Raw genomic sequence first — 19,595 nt, 5'->3', positions numbered from 1 at the left:
TACTTCATTGGGTTGGGACGGAGAATGATAGATAATGAATAAAACGATAACCTGAAGATTGGCATTTAAAACAAGTCCTTTGGTGGTTTAGAGGAGAAATGAATTACATCTAGTTAGAAACTAAAGATGGGTTATAGAGGAGTTGGTATTAGATATGGGAAGATTTCTATAGAAAGAGATTTTTGTTGGACATGGGCCAAGGGCATTCCAGGTAGGAAATAATGCTTAAAAATTAGATGCTTAACCACCTGCAGATTTAACTTAGCAGTACTATTTATTTTCACCCCAAACTTGGATAACTGAGAGCAACATAATAGACTCTTGTGAGGTTTTAAAATAGCAATATGATTCGTGATGTCAGTTTACTTGGACCAGAATTATAGTTGCCATATCTGTTTTTCCACTTAGTTAATTAAAACAGTCCTCTGTAGTTTCCTGTTTCTTCTACATTTTCATTTGCAAATTGTTTTTGTAAAATTCCAAATCCAAGAATAACTCAAACTGCCTAATTGTCTGGCTGTCATATGTGAGTGTTGAAGCTTTTGTTTTGCTCTCTAGATTATGTTCTTTGACCCACAGAATGTGGAAAATAGGAGTTTAGAAATACGGCAGTAATTCACTTGAAACAAATCAGCAAAGTTCAATCAATTTTATACTGAGGATAAGAGGAGGATATAACAGTTAATCATTAAAGTTAATAACAAAAATCTTGGGAAAATGGCATGTCTTTTCATCTGTTTTTATAAAGGAATATGCACGCTCATTGTTAAAATTTTAGGAAGTCTGTATGTTATAAAATAGAACTCAACTATCAAGAAGAGATTAAATTTTAACATTTTGATGTATTTCCTTTTAGTCATTTTGTTGTGCCTGTATTTATAGAACGTGTGTAATCAACACGTACATAGCTGACGTTTAATATATGCTGTGTTTCTGGGGTTCCATCATTTTCCTTCACTCTGAAGAACTGATTTTAAGATTTCTTTTTCTTTTTAAAATTTAACTTTATTGAATAAGTTGACATATAATTTACCATTCTAAGGTATATAAGTCAGTGGTTTTTAGTATTCACAAGATTATGCAACCACTGCTATCTAATTCAGGAACATTTCATCACTTAACTTTGATAATTAGAACCAAGTGGGCCTTATCTGAAAGGATTTCAAGGAATGGGTTACCTTTGAGATGAGCTTTGAAGGCCCACAGATTTTCCACAGTTAATTACTTCCTTTCATTAAAACCCTTTAGTGGGGGCTTCCCTGGTGGTGCAGTGACTAAGAATCCGCCTGCCAGTGCAGGGAACAGGGGTTCAAGCCCTGGTCTGGGAAGATCCCACATGCTGCGGAACAACTAAGCCCGTGCACCACAACTACTAAGCCTGCGCTCTAGAGCAAGAGAGCCACAACTACTGAGACTGTGAGCCACAACTTCTGAAGCCCATGTGCCTAGAGCCCGTGCTCTGCAACAAGAGAAGCCACCACAATGAGAAGCCTGCGCACCGCAACAAAGAGTAGCCCCCGCTCACTGCAGCTAGAGAAAGCCCATGCGCAGCAATGAAGACCCAACGCAGCCAAAAATAAATAAATAAAACAAATTTATATTAAAAAACCCCCAAAACACCCCTTCAGTGGTTCTCCATTGCTTAAAGCATGAAAGCCAAAGTACGCAATGTAATACTCCTTATATCTGGGCCGTGCCTAAGCATTTAGCATCATCTTTGACTGTGAGCCCTTGAAAGCATAAGTCCCACCTATTACTGAGCTTTGGATAGTTTACCACCTTTTCCATGCCTTTTAAATACCCTTTGGCCTGTTCACCATCCTGCTAGAAGATATCCACCACATCTTTCAGGGTTCAGCTAATGGGTTTCTCACCTTATTATCAAACCTTTGTCTTACTCTTCAACTAGAAATAACTACTCCGTCTCCTTATGTTTATACAGTGTGCCCTTATTGACTGGAATAGTAAAGGTGTATACTTGTTGTCTGAGTATAGTTATTAATAGCCATCTCTTTCACTCTCAAAAGTATCCTGGTTTAGACGGGTAGCTACATGGTCATTCTATCTGTATGGCCATCTATCATTAAAACTGTAGCTCTTCCTTCTACCTTCGACCTAGCTACTTATATATTTTCCTCTCTTTCTATTACTCTGAGCCCCTTGAAGCTAGGGACTGGGTGCTTAACGTCTCCAGCACTTAGAGCATAGAGTATAGTTTGGGCTCAGGAAATATTAAATGGGTAGGCAGAAGAGTGGATGCCTGGGAACTTCAAATAAAGGCAATGGAATATGGAGTACAGAGGATAGGAAAGTCAAACATGCAGATTTTGTTTTTTTTTTTGGTAGAGCCCATAATAAAGGATTCGGCATCTTTTTTCTGTGGGTTTACAGTTTTCATCAAAAGTAGAACGTTTTTGTGCATTTCTACCCTTCCACCTGTTGAAGATTTAATTAATAATGTTCTTTCATTAAGACAACACCAACAAACTTTTCTGTGTTTCATTTTGGATAGTTTGTATTGATTTGTCTTCACGTTCATGAATCTCTCCTTCTCCAGCATCTAAACTACTGTTCATCCCAACCACAGTATTTTTCACCTCAGACATTGTAGTTTTCACCTTTGGAAATTGAATTTGAGTCTTTTTTAAGTCTTCTGTGTCTCTGCTTACCTTTTTGAATATATGGAACACTGTTAGAATATTCTTGCCTGCTAGCTCTAACATCTCTCACAGTTTTAGGCCTATTTTGATGGATTTTTTTTCTCCTCTTTATGAGTTGTATATTTTTGTCTCTTTGCATACCTGATAGTTTTTGATTGGCTGCCAGACGTTTTGAATTTTACCTTGTTGGGGGCTCAATATTTTTGTATTCCTATAAATATTCTTGAGCTTTGTTCTGAGATGCAGTTAATTTACTTGGGACCAGTTTGTACCTTTTGAGTCTTGTTTTTAAGATTTGTTAGGTGAGGAGTCTTTAGGGATAATTATCCTCCAGTACTGAGACAAGATCCTTCTGAGTACTCAATGCCCTGTGAGTTATGAGACTTTCTAATCTGGCTGGTGGGAACAGGCGTTATTCCCAACCTTGTTGAGTGACATGTATGGTTCTCTCTAAGATTTTTGGGTGCTTCTTTGCCTGACCTTGAGTAGTTACCTCACATGCATGCTTTGCTAAATATTCATGGGGGTCTATCTGCAGACGTCCCTCTCCCACCCTATCCTCTGCTGTGAAAACTCTAGCCTCATTGGTCTCCCTAGACAACCTGGTCTATTTTCTCAATTCAGGGAGAGACTGCTGGGCTCTTCTGGGCTCCCCCTGCCTGCATTGAAGCCTGGAAACTCTCCTCGACCAATAAGCTGGGACAGTTGTAGGGCTCATATAGTTATTTACTGTTTCCTAGGAGTTACTGTACTTTGTTGCTGGATGTCTAGTGCCTTGAAGATCATTTCTTCATATATTTTGTCCACCACACAGCCTAGGTCTTTGTTAGAATCCCTGGGTTCTCTTCTCTTTTAAAAACTGTGGGTGAATGTTTTCTTCAGCTAGTTGGGAGCCATATTTTATTCCAGTAATGCTCAGATTGTTTCTCCAATTCAGCACGCAGTCCCATAGCCTTTATTTCAGGCAGGAGGAGTGTTCTGCTATTTTAATTACTCTTTAATCTGAAGAGGGAAAAAAGAAGACAAGAATAACCACTGAGTTTCCTTCTCTATATTTTAATGTAATAGTGACAGTTATCAATGATTTGTCATTTTACAAGTAGGGCTTTTGGGGGTTTAGTGGGCTTGGAGGTGAACTCTTTGTTTTACCAGAATTTTGGTAGTTTCCATGGCTATCAGTTTTTAAAGCTTACTGGTTTGTTTATTCCTTTTTACTTGTTTAGTTTGCTGATAATAAACTTTCTTTTTTGTTATTTTTAATGTTTGAAGAAGATATGTATTTACTCATTTCATCAGGTAACTTGGGAGGGAAATTCTGTGATGTCTGCTCTCTGAACCTGGAAGTCCACTTAATTTCCATCCACACATTTTTGAAAAGATTAATTGAAACCTGTTATTGGTACTACCTTGTTGGCTCATAAAATTCTCAGATACAAGTACTTAAAAATATTTTAGTAAACAAATTTAAAGTAATGAAAATGATTTATGTCAGTTGTTGGGTTCAAGATGATAACCATAAATAAATGTCTGTAGCTTAACTGATACATATTTGAGAAAGAAATCAATTGGTGATAGTTGCTTAAAACTAGAAAATATATTTGTCCTCGATCAGTGTGTTCTTTGTAATTTTAGATGGTTGTGTGTGGATATTCTGTCATGAAATTAGATGATAAAAAGACTGCTTAGTTTCCAAGGAAGAATATGAGGAAAGAATAATAATTTTAGGTTAAAACTTATTATTAAGAATTAATATTTTAGGGAATTATTAAGATCCTGCAAGCTGCATGACATGGCAGAAAAAAAAATTAAAAATATCCTACATTATATGCCTGTAATCATCCTTTAGTGTCCTTTATCTTTTTTCTGTCAGAGTGCAGATTTTAAGTTCGTTTCACTTAATGGCTGTGATATGTGATATCATATTCTCTTGCCCCGTTCCCTTTGATCATAGTAGAGGGATACGGAACCAAGAAAGACTGTGTGGGTCACATGGAGATTTTATCTATAATAAGGGTACCATTTATACCTATAGATTTTATGATTAAAGCAATTGGCATACAACAGAATTTAAAGCAATAATGATTTAGCAAAATTAATTTTTTAAATGTTGCTGATATTTAGAATTTAAAATTTGTAGTTTCTTTATCCTAATAGTTGCTTAGTAATTCAAGCATAAAATGTAGAATAGAAATTCAAATATAAAAAATGAGGCGATATTGTCATATGATTTTATTGCAATACAGAATAAATTCATGGTGGGTTTTTTTGTGGTGCTGACAGTCTACTGATTTGATCCATGTAGAAGTGTGTTCACTTTGAAATTTCATCAAGTTGTATATTTATGATTTATGTACTTTCTGTGTGAATGTTATATTTTAATCAAACTAAAGAAATTGCTCTTAAAGTATGAATAAACTTACCTTCTTTTCTCTTTAAAGGAAATGATTATTGACAGAGTAAATGGACAGGCTGTTCCTAGATACTTGATATATGACATAATTAAATTCAATGTAAGTACCTTTTATAATTTATAAAATAAAAATGTCACTGAGATAATAATTAGTTTTTAACAAATAAAAAGTGCTACTGCCTTAGAGATAGTAGGAAAGCAGAATGATGACTCATTCAAATTACCCATTTGATACTTTATTAATACTTTTATGTATCCTTTTCTTTCCCTTAATTGCCTAATATTTAGCACATTTCTTTGTCTTTGGATTCTTTAGGAACTTCAAGTGAGTAAGGAAAAAAGTTTAATTGTGATAAAATAAGACAGCATTTTGTAAAATGGAAAATTCTCAATTTTAGTTATCCTGTACTCGATTAAAAAGTCTCCAAATTTTATTAGTCTGTCACTTAAAAAAAAACAAACAAAAAACAAACAGAAACTGACTATGATTGTTGACTGTGTAACATGGAGGCACAAATATGTTATTCATGAGTACATGCAGGAAACTTGAAAACAAAATATAAAATTGCCTGTTGTAAATAGATTAAAAAAATAGGAATTATATTCTCTACCCATTTCCTACAACGTTAGACTCATCAAGAATCTGTTTTCCTGTTAATCTTTAGTTATAGTATGAATGACTGAATTATTTAGGCAGTACAAGATGACTTCTGTAAATGCAAGAAGTTCTTTCAGTAGTGTATATCCATGAAAAGGTGTAATCATTCCTCTAGACGTGTTATTCAAATTGCATAATCACTTAGTATTCAAACCAGACTGAAAGCAATTAAGACTTCTGGAATTAAAAGTGTTAAGTTATAAGGTTTTGAAGATTTATAACAAGGCTTTTAAAAAGTTCTTTTTTAGGGGTATACATTTTAAATTGCAGTAGTAAGATTCAGGATTGCATTTATCCAGATTATTTTTTCCTGGAAATGTTCAATGTATGTATCTCATTTTTTTGTTGAATTTCTATATTTCAGAGTTTCAAATTTAAGAAACTCAGTCAGAAATCAAGTTTTATTTTTGTTCTGTCTGTGACCACTATATTCCTCAAAAGTAAGGTGTTCCAGAATTGATTTATTCTCATTACAGATATTGGAATAATGTTCATTGGCCCTTAACATGATGCAAAGGATGGGGTTGGCCTTGTTTCTCTGTGAATGGGAGTGCACTTGTCTCCTTTGCCTCTTGATAATGAACTCCACTTTAATATTGTTCAGTGCGGGTTCACTTCTTAGTCTGGGAGCTTTGCCTGAGACAACAGCCTTCTAATTCTTTAAAAAAATACGAAAAATTTCAGCATGCACAAATACATAGAGAATAATGTAAGGCATACTCATGTACTGACCTCCAGATTTGTTGAAGTGTAACATTGTCATTTTTACTCCACTTTCTTTTCAGTAAGGAATAAATCATTACAGATTTAGTAGGAGTTTCTTGTGCACACCTTTCTCATTCCATTCTTGACCATCTTATCCAGAAGCAGCTTCTACCCTGAATTTGATGTTTATTATTCCCATGAATGTTTTTAATACCTTTACTACCTATGTGTAGATCTGTAAGATATATGTGGTGTATTCTTTTGCAGTGTTTCTAGTGTTATATAAATGTCATTGTACTACTGTACTATGGTACCCAACATTTGGTTCACCTTATTTTGTTGAGATTTATTTGTGTTAATACATACAGGTTTAGTTCACTCACTTTAATTAGTATTTTATTACATTGTATAAATATACAGAATTTATCTTTTTTCCATTTGATGGACATTTGGGTTTCCATATTTTGCTGTTATACTACTATTGCATGGAACAGTTTTATATACTTTTCATTGTGTGTGTATGTGCAGGTTTCTCTAGGATAGTTCTCATTCTTTGGATACAATCACCTAGGAAGCGTTTTAAAAAGCCAGTCCCTCATCCCTACATCATGGAGATTCTGATTAAACTGGCGACTTCAGCTTTTTTGTTGTGTTGCTAAATTCCCCTCAGAAGTAGTTGTACCACTTTACCACAGTTGATATTATCAGACTTTAAGATCTTTGCCAATTGGATAGTTTTAATTTGCTTTCCTGGTTACTAATGAAGTTAAGCATATTTCATGTTTATTTTTACTTGTTTGGATTTTTCTTCTGTGATTTAATTGCAAGTTTGAATAATCTTCTAATAGCTATCTTTTCTGGATTCTAATCCTTTCTTAGTTATATATGTGGCAAACAATATGTTTTCCATATTAATATCTATTGATTAACAGAAGTTTTAATTTTAATGAAATCCAGCTCACAATATCTCAAAGTTTGTGCTTTTGTGTCTTGTTTAGGAGATTCAACCATATTTTCCTGTAAAAATGATTAATTCATGCTTTTCATCTCTTGGTCTATAATCATTCATTCAGTAAGGATTCATTGAGTACCTTTAGCTTTATTTCACTGATTTTTAAATTTTTAATTTTTTTTGCATTTTTGAATTTTATTTTAGTTTTTTGTACAGCAGGTTCTTATTAGTCATCCATTTTATACATATTAGTGGATACATGTCAATCCCAATCTCCCAATTCATCACACCCCCACCCCCGCCACTTTCCCCCCTTGGTGTCCATACGTTTGTTCTCTACATCTGTGTCTCCATTTCTACCCTGCACACCAGTTCATCTGTACCATTTTTCTAGGTTCCACATATATGCGTTAATATACATATTTGTTTTTCTCTTTCTGACTTGCTTCACTCTGTATGACAGTCTCTAGATCCATCCATGTCTCTACAAATGACCCAGTTTCGTTCCTTTTTATGGCTGAGTAATATTCCATTGTATATATGTACCACATCTTCTTTATCCATTCGTCTGTCGATGGGCATTTAGATTGCTTCCATGACCTGACTATTGTAAATAGTGCTGCAATGAACATTGGGGTGTATGTATCTTTTTGAATTATGGTTTTCTCTGGGTATATGCCCAGTAGTGGGATTGCTGGGTCATATGGCAATTCTATTTTTAATTTTTTAAGGAGCCTCCATACTGTTCTCCATAGTGGCTGTATCAATTTACACTCCCACCAACAGTGCAAGAAGGTTCCCTTTTCTCCACACCCTCTCCAGCATTTGTTGTTTGTAGATTTTCTGATGATGCCCATTCTAACTGGTGTGAGGTGATACCTCATTGTAGTTTTGATTTGCATTTCTCTAATAATTAGTGATGTTGAGCAGCTTTTCATGTGCTTCTTGGCCATCTATATGTCTTCTTTGGAGAAATGTCAGTTTAGGTCTTCTGCCCAATTTTGGATTGGGTTGTTTGTTTTTTTTGATACTGAATTTCATAAGTTGTTTATATATTTTGGAGATTAATCCTTTGTCCATTGATTCATTTGCAAATATTTTCTCCCATTCTGATGGTTGTCTTTTCATCTTGTTTGTAGTTTCCTTTGCTTTGCAAAAGCTTTTAAGTTTCATTAGGTCCCATTTGTTTATTTTTGTTTTTATTTCCATTACTCTAGAAGGTGGATCAAAAAAAATCTTGCTGTGATTTATGTCAAAGAGTGTTCTGCCTGTGTTTTCCTCTAAGAGTTTTATAGTGTCCAGTCTTACATTTAGGTCTCTAATCCATTTTGAGTTTATTTTTGTGTATGGTGTTAGGGAGTGTCCTTATTTCATTCTTTTATGCGTAGCTGTCCAGTTTTCCCAGCACCACTTATTGAAGAGACTGTCTTTTCTCCAATGTATATCCTTGCCTCCTTTGTCATAGATTAGCTGACCATAGGTGCATGGGTTTATCTCTGGGCTTTCTATCCTGTTCCATTGATCTATATTTCTGTTTTTGTGCCGGTACCATACTGTCTTGATTACTGTAGCTTTGTAGTATAGTCTGAACTCAGGGAGTCTGATCCCTCCAGCTCCGTTTTTTTCCCTCAAGACTGCTTTGGCTATTCGGGGTCCTTGTGTCTTCATACAAATTGTGAAATTGTTTGTTCTAGTTCTGTAGAAAATGCCATTGGTAATTTAGTAGGGATTGCATTGAATCTGTAGATTGCTTTGGGTAGTATAGTCATTTTCACAATACTGATTCTTCCAATCCAAGAACATGGTATATCTCTCCATCTGTTTGTATCATCTTTAATTTCTTTCATCAGTGTCTTATAGTTTTCTGCATACAGGTCTTTTGTCTCCCTAGGTAGGTTTATTCCTAGGTATTTGATTCTTTTTGTTGCAGTGGTAAATGGGAGTGTTTCCTTAATTTCTCTTTCAGATTTTTCATCATTAGTGTATAGGAATGCAAGAGATTTCTGTGCATTCATTTTGTATCCTGCTACTTTTTTTACCAAATTCATTGATTAGCTCTAGTAGTTTTCTGGTGGCACCTTTAGGATTCTCTATGTATAGTATCATGTCATCTGCAAACAGTGACAGTTTTACTTCTTTTCCAATTTGGATTCCTTTTATTTCTTTTTCTTCTCTGATTGCCGTGCCTAAGACTTTCAAAACTATGTTGAATAATAATGGCGAGAGTGGACATTGTTGTCTTGTTCCTGATCTTAGAGGACATGCTTTCAGTTTTTCACCATTGAGAATGATGTTTGCTGTGGGTTTGTCATATATGGCCTTTATTATGTTGAGGTAGGTTCCCTCTATGCTCACTTTCTGGAGAATTTTTATCATAAATGGGTGTTGAATTTTGTCAAAAGCTTTTTCTGCATCTATTGAGATGATCATATGGTTTTTCTTCTTCAATTTGTTAATGTGGTGAATCACATTGATTGATTTGCATATATTGAAGAATCCTTGCATTCCTGGGATAAATCCCACTTGATCATGATGTATGATCCTTTTAATGTGTTGTTGGATTCTGTTTGCTAGTATTTTGTTGAGGATTTTGCATCTATATTCATCAGTGATATTGGTCTGTAATTTTCTTTTTTTGTAGTATCTTTGGCTGGTTTTGGTATCAGGGTGATGGTGGCCTCATAGAATGAGTTTGGGAGTGTTCCTCCCTCTGATATATTTTGGTGGAGTTTGAGAAAGATAGGTGTTAGCTCTTCTCTAAATGTTTGATAGAATTCACCTGTGAAGCCATCTGGTCCTGGACTTTTGTTTGTTGGAAGGTTTTTTTTTTTTTTTTTTTTTTTTTTGCGGTATGTGAGCCTCTCACTGTTGTGGCCTCTCCCGTTGCGGAGCACAGGCTCCGGACGCGCAGGCTCAACGGCCATGGCTCACGGGCCCAGCCGCTCCGCGGGATGTGGGATCTTCCCAGACCGGGGCACGAACCTGTGTCCCTTGCATCGGCAGGCAGACTCTCAACCACTGGGCCACCAGGGAAGCCCTGTTGGAAGGTTTTTAATCACAGGTTCAATTTCATTACTTGTGATTGGTCTGTTCATATTTTCTGTTTCTTCCTGGTTCAGTCTTGGAAGGTTATACCTTTCTAAGAATTTGTCCATTTCTTCCAGGTTGTGCATTTTATTGTTATAGAGTTGCTTATAATAGTCTCTTAGGATGCTTTGTATTTCTGTGGTGTCTGTAGCAACTTCTCCTTTTTCATTTCTAATTTTATTGATTTGAGTCTCTCCCTCTTTTTCTTGATGAGTCTGGGGAATTGTTTATCAGTTTTGTTTATCTTCTCAAAGAACCAGCTTTTAGTTTTATTGATCTTTGCTACTGTTTTCTTTGTATCTATTTCATTTATTTCTGCTCTGATCTTTATGATTTCTTTCCTTCTACTAACTTTGGGTTTTGTATGTTCTTCTTTCTCTAGTTCCTTTAGGTGTAAGGTTAGATTGTTTATTTGAGATTTTTCTTGTTTCTTGAGGTAGGCTTGTATTTCTATAAACTTCCCTCTTAGAACTGCTTTTGCTGCATCCTATAGGTTTTGGATCGTTGTGTTTTCGTTGTCATGTTTCTCTAGGTGTTTTTTGATTTCCTCTTTAATTTCTTCAATCATTTCTTGGTTATTTAGTAACGTATTCTTTAGCCTCCATGTGTTTGTATTTTTTTAATGTTTTTTCCCTGTAATTGATTTCTAATCTCATAGCGTTGTGGTCAGAAAAGATGCTTCATATGATTTCAGTTTTCTTAAATTTACTGAGGCTTCATTTGTGACTCAAGATGTGATCTATCCTGGAGAATGTTCCGTGTGCACCTGAGAAGAAAGTGTAATCTGCTGTTTTTGGATGGAAGGTCCTATAAATATCAATTAAATGTATCTGGTCTTTTGTGTCATTTAAAGCTTGTGTTTACTTATTAATTTTCTGTTTGGATGATCTTTCCATTGGTGTAAGTGAAGTGTTAAAGTCCCCCACTATTATTGTGTTACTGTCAATTTCCTCTTTTATAGCTGTTAGCAGTTGCCTTATGTATTGAGGTGCTCCTGTGTTGGGGCATATATATTTACAATTGTTATATCTTCTTCTTGGATTGATCCCTTGACCATTATGTAGTGTCCTTGCTTGTCTCTTGTAATCATCTTTATTTTAAAGTCTATTTTATCTGATAATGAGTATTGCTACTCCAGCTTTCTTTTGATTTCCATTTGCATGGAATATCTTTTTCCATCCCCTCACTTTCAGTCTGTATGTGTCCCTAGGTCTGAAGTGGTTCTCTTGTAGACAGCATATATATGGTCTTGTTTTTGTTTCCATTCAGCGAGCTTGTGTCTTTTGGTTGGAGCATTTAATCCATTCACGTTTAAGGTAGTTATCGATACGTATGTTCCTATGACCATTTTCTTAATTGTTTTGGGTTTGTTTTTGTAGGTCCTTTTCCTCTCTTGTTTTTCCCAGTTGGAGAAGTTCCTTTAGCATTTGTTGTAGAGCTGGTTTGGTGGTGCTGAATTCTCTTAGCTTTTGCTTGTCTGTAAAGCTTTTGATTTCTCCAGTGAATCTGAATGAGATCCTTGCTGGGTAGAGTAATCTTGGTTGTAGGTTCTTCCCTTTCATCACTTTAAATATATCATGCCACTCCCTTCTTGGTTGTAGTGTTTCTGCTGAGAAATCAGCTGTTAACCTTATGGGAGTTCCTTTGTATGTTATTTGTTGTTTTTCCCATGCTGCTTTCAGTAATTTTTCTTTGTCTTTATTTTTTGCCAATTTGATTACTATGTGTTTTGGCATGTTTCTCCTTGGGTTTATCCTGCCTGGGACTCTCTGGTTTTCCTGGACTTGGGTGGCTATTTCCTTTCCCATGTTATTTAAGTTTTCGACTATAATGTCTTCAAATATTTTCTCGGGTCCTTTCTCTCTCTCTTCTCCTCTGGGACCCTTATAATGCGAATGTTGTTGTGTTTAATGTTGTCCCAGAGGTCTCTTAGGCTGTCTTCATTTCTTTTCATTCTTTATTCTGTTCTGTGGCAGTGAATTCCACCATTCTGTCTTCCAGGTCACTTATCCATTCTTCTGCCTCAGTTATTCTGCTATTGATTCCTTCTAGTGTATTTTTCATTTCAGTTATTGTTTTTTTCATCTCTGTTTGTTTGTTCTTTAATTCTTCTAGGTGTTTGTTCTCTAATTCTTCTAGGTCTTTGTTAAACATTTCTTGCATCTTCTCGATCTTTCCCTCCATGCTTTTTCCAAGGTCCTGGATCATCTTCCTTATAATTATTCTGAAATCTTTTTATGAAAGGTTGCCTATCTCCACTTTGTTTGGTTGTTTTTCTGGGGTTTTCTCTTGTTCCTTTTTCTGGTACATAGATCTCTGCCTTTTCATCTTGTCTGTCTTTCTATGAATGTGCTTTTTGTTCCACGCTGCAGGATTATAGTTCTTCTTGCTTCTGCTGTCTGCCCTCTGGTGGAAGAGGCTATCTAAGAGGCTTGAGCAAGTTTCCTGTTGGGAGGGACTGGTGGTGGGTAGAGCTGGGTGTTGCTCTGGTGGGCAGAGCTCCGTAAAACTTTAATCCACTTGTCTGCTGATGGGTGGGGCTGGGTTCCCTCCATGTTGCTTGTTTTGCGTGAGGTGACCCAACACTGGAGCCTACCCAGCTCTTTGGTGAGACTAATGGCGGACTCTGGGAGGGCTCATGCCAAGGAGTACTTCCCAGAACTTCTACTGCCAGTGTCCTTGTCCCCACAGTGAGTCACAGCCACCCCCCACTTCTGCAGGACACCCTCCAACACTAGCAGCTAGGTCTGGTTCAGTCTCTTATGGGGTCACTGCTCCTTCCCCTGGGTCCTGATGTGCACACTGCTTTGTGTGTGCTCTCCAAGCGTGGAGTCTCTGTTTACCCCAGTCCTGTCGAAATCCTGCAATCTATTCCCAGTAGGCTTCAAAGTCTGATTCTCTAGGAATTCCTCCTCCCGTTGCCAGACCCCCAGGTTGGGAAGCCTGATGTGGAGCTCAGAACCTTCACTCCAGTGGGTGGACTTCTGTGGTATAAGTGTTCTCCAGTTTGTGAATCACCCACCCAGCAGTTATGGGATTTGATTTTATTCTGATTGTGCCCCTCCTACCATCTCATTGTGGCTTCTCCTTTGTCTTTACATGTGGGGTATCTTGTTTGATGAGTTCCAGTTTCTTCCTGTTGATGATTGTTCAGCAGTTAGTTGCGATTCCGGTGCTCTTGCAAGAGGGAGTGACTATTTCATTGGTTTTTTAAGTCACAGTTTTTCACATTTCTGATAATAGGATATATTTATAATTGAAAGTGTCATATATTTAATTCTTTAATATACTGTGGAACTTTCATTGATGGTTAACCTTTTTGTTTATTTTGAATCATGAAATCAAGGTCACCCTTAGAAAAAAGTTTTTTGAAATAATTGTTTGAAACTTTTCAGTTCCTTAGTTTATTATTTTGTACAGCAAGTATTTCATTGATAATTTTTTATATGTCAAGTATTAGTCTAGGTAATGAGTATGCCCAGAAGAATAGGACATAATTTCTTGCCTTCCAGGGAGTTTATAATTTGGTGCCCTGACCTCCAAAGGAGGCTACTTCTACAACAGTTCATTGGGATTTGGAAAGAAAATTGGAGAACTCCTTTTCATTCTTAATCTATTATTCTATTTTTGTCCATTTTATAACATATTATACAGTTGTGCATGTATGCAATTTATTAAAAATTAATATGTATGTATTATACACAATTGTTCGGATATGTGTTTAGATTGGATACAAAATCAAAAGAAATTTGCAGGGACCTCCCTGGCGGTCCAGTGGTTAGGACTCCACGCTTCCACTACAGGGGGCATGAGTTTGATCTCCGGTCAGCGAACTAAGATCCTGCATGCTGTTCAGTCAAAAGAAACAAACAAAAAAGAAGTTTGCAGACCAGTGGTCTTATGAATGGGGATGTAAATGTAAAGGATTATTATAATGGTATCATAAGTATAATGTCAAAGGTATATGGGAGATATACAAATATATGAGAGGTACCAGAGAGGTGAGAATATTCCAGCTTACCCTGGGTATACTTGAGTTATTTGAAGTGTGGAGTTGTAGACAGAGAAAGTGATACAGATTAATTTTGAAGGAGTGAGCCTTAGAAGTCAGGAGCATTAGATGGTTTTTAGTGTACTTGATGGATGGTGAGATGTGAGACATAGCAGGAAATGAGAATGGATTAGTGGGTAGGAGACCAGATTACTTGAATAAGACATTTTAGCTTAGTTCTTTGTTCTGTATATAATAGGACACTACTGAAGGGTTTTGGTTATGGTAATGATATGATCATATTTTTATTGCTTTGAAGGATAACTCCACTGGCATCGTGGATAGTGTTTTTAAGTGAGAAAGAACTCAAAACAGGGAGGCCAGTTAGTCCATAGTTTTTGAGCGCTTCCTGTAGTCTATTCTCAACGATTCAACACCTAATCTATCAGGAGCTTCCTTTATGATAGGCAACAGAGATTTGAAGGTGAACTTGATTTCAATCTATTCTAGTTGTTTTGGTGAATTTTAAAGTGAAGAGTATCTAGGAGGGAATTTAGACTACTTACAATTTTTTTAAACAATTTTTAGACTTTTAATTTTATTTCTTAAAAAGAGGGCTTGCTTGTTTCACTTTAATTTTATAGGGGTCTCAACTCATCTAATAAATAAGCCTGACATTTTAGGTTTTTCAACCTTGTTGATGACATAGGTGACATGGAAAAGTTTGCACATGGACTGTGTGGTTATTTACTAACTAGCATTTCTTCAGTAAATACCCTTTACAAACAGTTGTATGCCTTTATGTAAAGGGAACATATTCTCCCTTATACCTAGCTCTTGCTTACTTGTCTTGCTCCATATTCTTTGCTGAGTATCAAAATTGTCATCCTTCCAAAGTTGAGAAAAAGTCATCCTTGAGGTGTATTTAATGTTCACAGATTAAGCAAGTGTTGCCACCCCTTTGTAAACAGTAGGTTGGGTAAAATGTTAGGTTGAGTGATATAGATTAGAGAAGAGGAAGAAGGCAGAAAAGATGGGAAAAATGCATGGAAGTGTGTCCAGTTGCAGAATAAAGAAAAGGGTACTTGATATACCATTGAGGTGATGCTGCTAATCCGCACCACTACTGTCACCCAGGTGATATGTTATAGCTGAATTTGTATATACCATTAGGAGAGGACAAGCCCCTACCCTCAGCTCATACAAAAGTGTACATGTGCTTTTTAGTCCATGGTTCAAACCATATATATATACCATAATATATATACTGTATATATACATATGGGGGAAGAATAAAACTTTTGTTTTTGAATATATCATATAAACCTTTTCTGTATTAGTTTTCAGAGTTGAGAATGTATTTGTTTAATAAAATATCTTCTACTTCTTGAAAGCTGCAAAGTGTTAGCACTTTAAACAACAAAAAACATTATAGGTGACTTTTTTGCTTATTTTGGTGTGTTGTTTGCTTGTACTTTCCTGACTATGTGGATTTTACTTTTTACACAGATTTTACTAATTCATGTAAACAATAAAAATGATTAGTGAGTATATTAATACTTTAATTCAGATGTGAAAACTTTGGATCAATTTATATTTGAGAAGATTTATACCATTTTCCCATACTCTTTTATATATTTATAATTAAAATAAGTAACTGTATGTGTGTGCATTTGCATGTTTAGGTATGCTTCTGTCATTAGTCAAATTAATCATCAGGGCTGGCACTTATGGTTGTTCAGGCTATGCACTGCGCAACTCCAAAGGATGCTGTTTATATAGACTGCTATGTATAGTATGTCAGCCTGATAATTATGCTGGTAAAATAGTTTTTAGTGTTGAAATTTAAATAATTGTCTTGTTTAATTCAGGCACAGCCGGTTGGAGATTGTGATTTTAATATTCGTCTGCAGTGTATAGAACGAGAAATAATAAATCCTCGACATGAAAAAATGAAGACGGGGCTCATTGACAAAACACAGGAACCATTTAGTGTCAGAAATAAGCCATTTTTTGACATCCATGCTTCAAGAAAGGTAAAGTTTTCTAATTAACACTTGTAGTGTAACAAAATTCAGCTTGGAAAAGGAATATGAATGACATTTTGAGACCCACTTGTCTTGATTTTTCCAGAAATTACTTGAATTGAATATAGCACTATATTGACAAACATATATAATTCCCAAGTCTGCTCTTTAGCAAGATCCTTTTTTTTTTTTTAAATTGAAGTATAGTTGATTTACAATGTTGTGTTAGTTTCTGGTGTACAGCAAAGTAGTTCATATATATATATATATTTTTTTCTTTTTCAGATTCTTTTCCAATATAGCTTATTACATGGTATTGAATATAGTGCCCTGTGCTATACTGTAGGTCCTTGTTGTTTACCTATTTTATTTTAGTAAGATTCTTAGTGACAGAAACTTAAGTTAGGTTACTTCCTTGTTTTCTTTTCTTTTTTTCTTTTTTAAAAAATATTTATTTATTTGACTGCACTGGGTCTTAGTTGTGGAATGCGGGATCTTTGTTGCTGCGTGCAGGGTCTTCGTTGTGGTGTTCGAGATCTTTACTTGTGGCTTGTGGGCTCTTAGTTGGGGCATGTGGGATCTAGTTCCCTGACCAGGGATTGAACCCGGGCCCCCTGTGTTGGGAGCACGGAGTCTTAACCCCTGGACCACCAGGCAAGTCCCCCTTGTTTCTTATAATAGTTTGTGATTCATGGCTATTGGTTCATATTATGTTTTTTAAAAAGCTGTAAACAGGATAGAATTATATAGAGTGAAAATCACCTGTGAAGCCTTCTGAAGGTCAACAGTGTTTACTACGTAGTCTTATTTTAAAAATTAATTTACATATATATATACATACATGTGGAAGTTTTCTTTTGTTATTTACTTTTGTTGTTTTGACACTGAAAACCCGAGACTTATTTCACTTAACAATACAACTTGGAAATATTTCCATGTCATGCAAAGAGATTTATAACTGCCGCATATTATTTGACAGTAAAGATGTACCATGGAGTTATTATGTTTTGGAGGAAGGGTGGTTATGATAGAATAATATAGGAAATAATAGCAATGTAAGCAATTAAACGTTTTAAACTTTTTTCTAATATAATCTCACATGTTAGATGATGTAAGTTTTTGTTGTATATTAACTACTTCTACTCAAGTCCACCCAATTTGGTATTAGCCCTTGGATGTAATATTAGCAGTAATCTCAGCTCTGTTGAATGCCTATCTTTTCTTCTCAACAAATACAAAGTTATCATTCTACTTTCACTTATTTTGCATAATGCCTGCTTGGCATGGGACTGTTGGTTGACTTCTGGTGCCATGGCCTTCCCACAGTTCACTGCTCGCCTTTTGTGTCTGTTTTGGCAGCAGGAATATTATAGGAGTGCCTAAAAGAGCCATACACTTCTGTGCCCTCCCCAATCGGTAGGGTAGGGATAATGTTAACACTTAACATGGGCCACACCTTTCTAAATTTTTAAGTCAGTGTAAAAGTTGGTCAGAAGCCAAATTGTTTCCGTTTGCGTTCGTTTTTTTAAAAAAAGTATTTTGACACCTTGTGCTGCCATAATTAAAAGTTCAGCATTTAAGAAAATGTGTCTCAGTGTAGTTTTATTAGTTAGAATCATTGCTGCTTAGAAATGCCGAGAAAATTGTTCTTTAGGGATCTGAAGTATATATTTATGTTGACCAACTTTTCATGTAGTTTTTCACTAGAAAAAACGATGCTCTAATTTTTTTCCTTTCTACTTAGCTTATATAACCACCCTTTGAAATCATCATAGGAAATTCTTTTTTTTCAAGTAGTTCTATTATTTGGAATTTTACATATGTCTCCTCTTCCCTCCTTTTCAGTTTTTACTGTTATTTTTTGTCCTCAGTTTCTCTTACCAAAGTGTAAAGTTGTAGAATACAGAGGGAAAGCACATTTTGCAGCAGAGTTGGTCTAAAGGGTAAGACTGTAGTAACACCAGTTATAGAATAGTAGCTACGATTGACAGGTTATTGCTCTAGAGTTGCTTATTATTTTTATCTTTGCTACTGGGAATTGTATTATAGTGGTGTTATGAATGATGCAGCATTTGTCAGGGAAGTATGTATCATTTTTATGAGAAAGCCTAGTTTTTATGTGGTTTTTAACAAAATTTACAACTCTGAAAAATTCATACTTTTGGGTAGAAAACAGTAGAATTTCATTTCTGTCTATAAAAACTTGAAGATAACTTTGATTTTAGGAGTTTATTAACATAGCTCTATAAACAACCTCTCCATTTTGTTGAATTTGATCTGTCAAACTAGTGAAGGGATAATGAGTTGTTTAATTTTTAACTTAATATACATACATGGGTGTTAGAATACAGCATCCTAAGTAGTAATAAGAAGTAGCAGTTTCTTAAATTACAACTTATTTGCATTTCCAGTTTGAAAGCCAATTAAAAAAGAATTATTTGAATAGATTAAATGTGGTTAACAAAATTTTAAAAGTCAGACAGATAGCAGATATTTATCATCATCTCAGAAGAGTAACCATTGCTATTAGCATTTATTGTATCCATCAGAATTTCTTTATCCATGAGCAATACATTTATTTATATTCTTACCACCCTTACCCAAGAGGTGATTCTTAACACCCTTTTCTGTACTTGCTTTTTTTTTACTTAATTTGTTTTGTGTCCCCTTGCCCCAGTTTTGGTACATGGAGATCTCCTTCAATCTTTTTTTAAATAGATGCACAGATTTCCATCTTATCAGTGTACCATAATTTACTTAATTAATCCATAGTCATTTGGGTTGTTTTTAGCCTGTTGATAGGTTTTTGTTTGTTTGTTTTGCATATGGATATCCAATTGTTTCTGCACCAAGTATTGAAGAGATGGTCCTTTTTTCATTGAATTTCTTTTGCATCTTTATAAAAAATAAGTTGTTATGTATGTGTGGGACTATTGCTAGATGCTCTGTTCTATGCCCTAGATCTTTTTTATCTGTCTTTGTGGTAGTACTGTCTTGACTACTTTTGTTTATAATAAAGATTGAAATCAGACAGACTTGATCTTCCAACTTTGTGCTTCTTTTTGAAGTTGTTTTCTCTATTCTAGGCCTTTGTGTTTTCATTGA

The 19,595-nt window shown here is 35.4% G+C and overlaps 1 protein-coding gene across 4 annotated transcripts in view; it reads left to right on the top strand.

Annotated features, from left to right (window-relative positions):
- Positions 1 to 19,595, top strand: part of RNGTT (RNA guanylyltransferase and 5'-phosphatase) — a gene marked incomplete at its 5' end in the record, with an annotated part of 242,019 nt that overhangs the window by 74,905 nt on the left and 147,519 nt on the right. For 3 of the 4 annotated variants that reach the window (XM_079716219.1, XM_079716217.1, XM_079716216.1), the window contains 2 exons: positions 5,099 to 5,170; positions 16,335 to 16,499. In XM_079716219.1, coding sequence (XP_079572345.1) covers positions 5,099 to 5,170; positions 16,335 to 16,499 — 237 coding nt within the window. The remainder of the gene's footprint in view (positions 1 to 5,098; positions 5,171 to 16,334; positions 16,500 to 19,595) is intronic. The other variant, XM_079716218.1, reaches the window with a different exon arrangement.

Source organism: Hyperoodon ampullatus (genome assembly GCF_949752795.1).
Source record: "Hyperoodon ampullatus genome assembly, chromosome: 12".
Lineage (NCBI taxonomy): Eukaryota > Metazoa > Chordata > Mammalia > Artiodactyla > Ziphiidae > Hyperoodon > Hyperoodon ampullatus.
The sequence above is the reverse complement of the archived record's forward strand: the minus strand, read 5'-3'. Positions and strand labels throughout refer to the sequence as shown.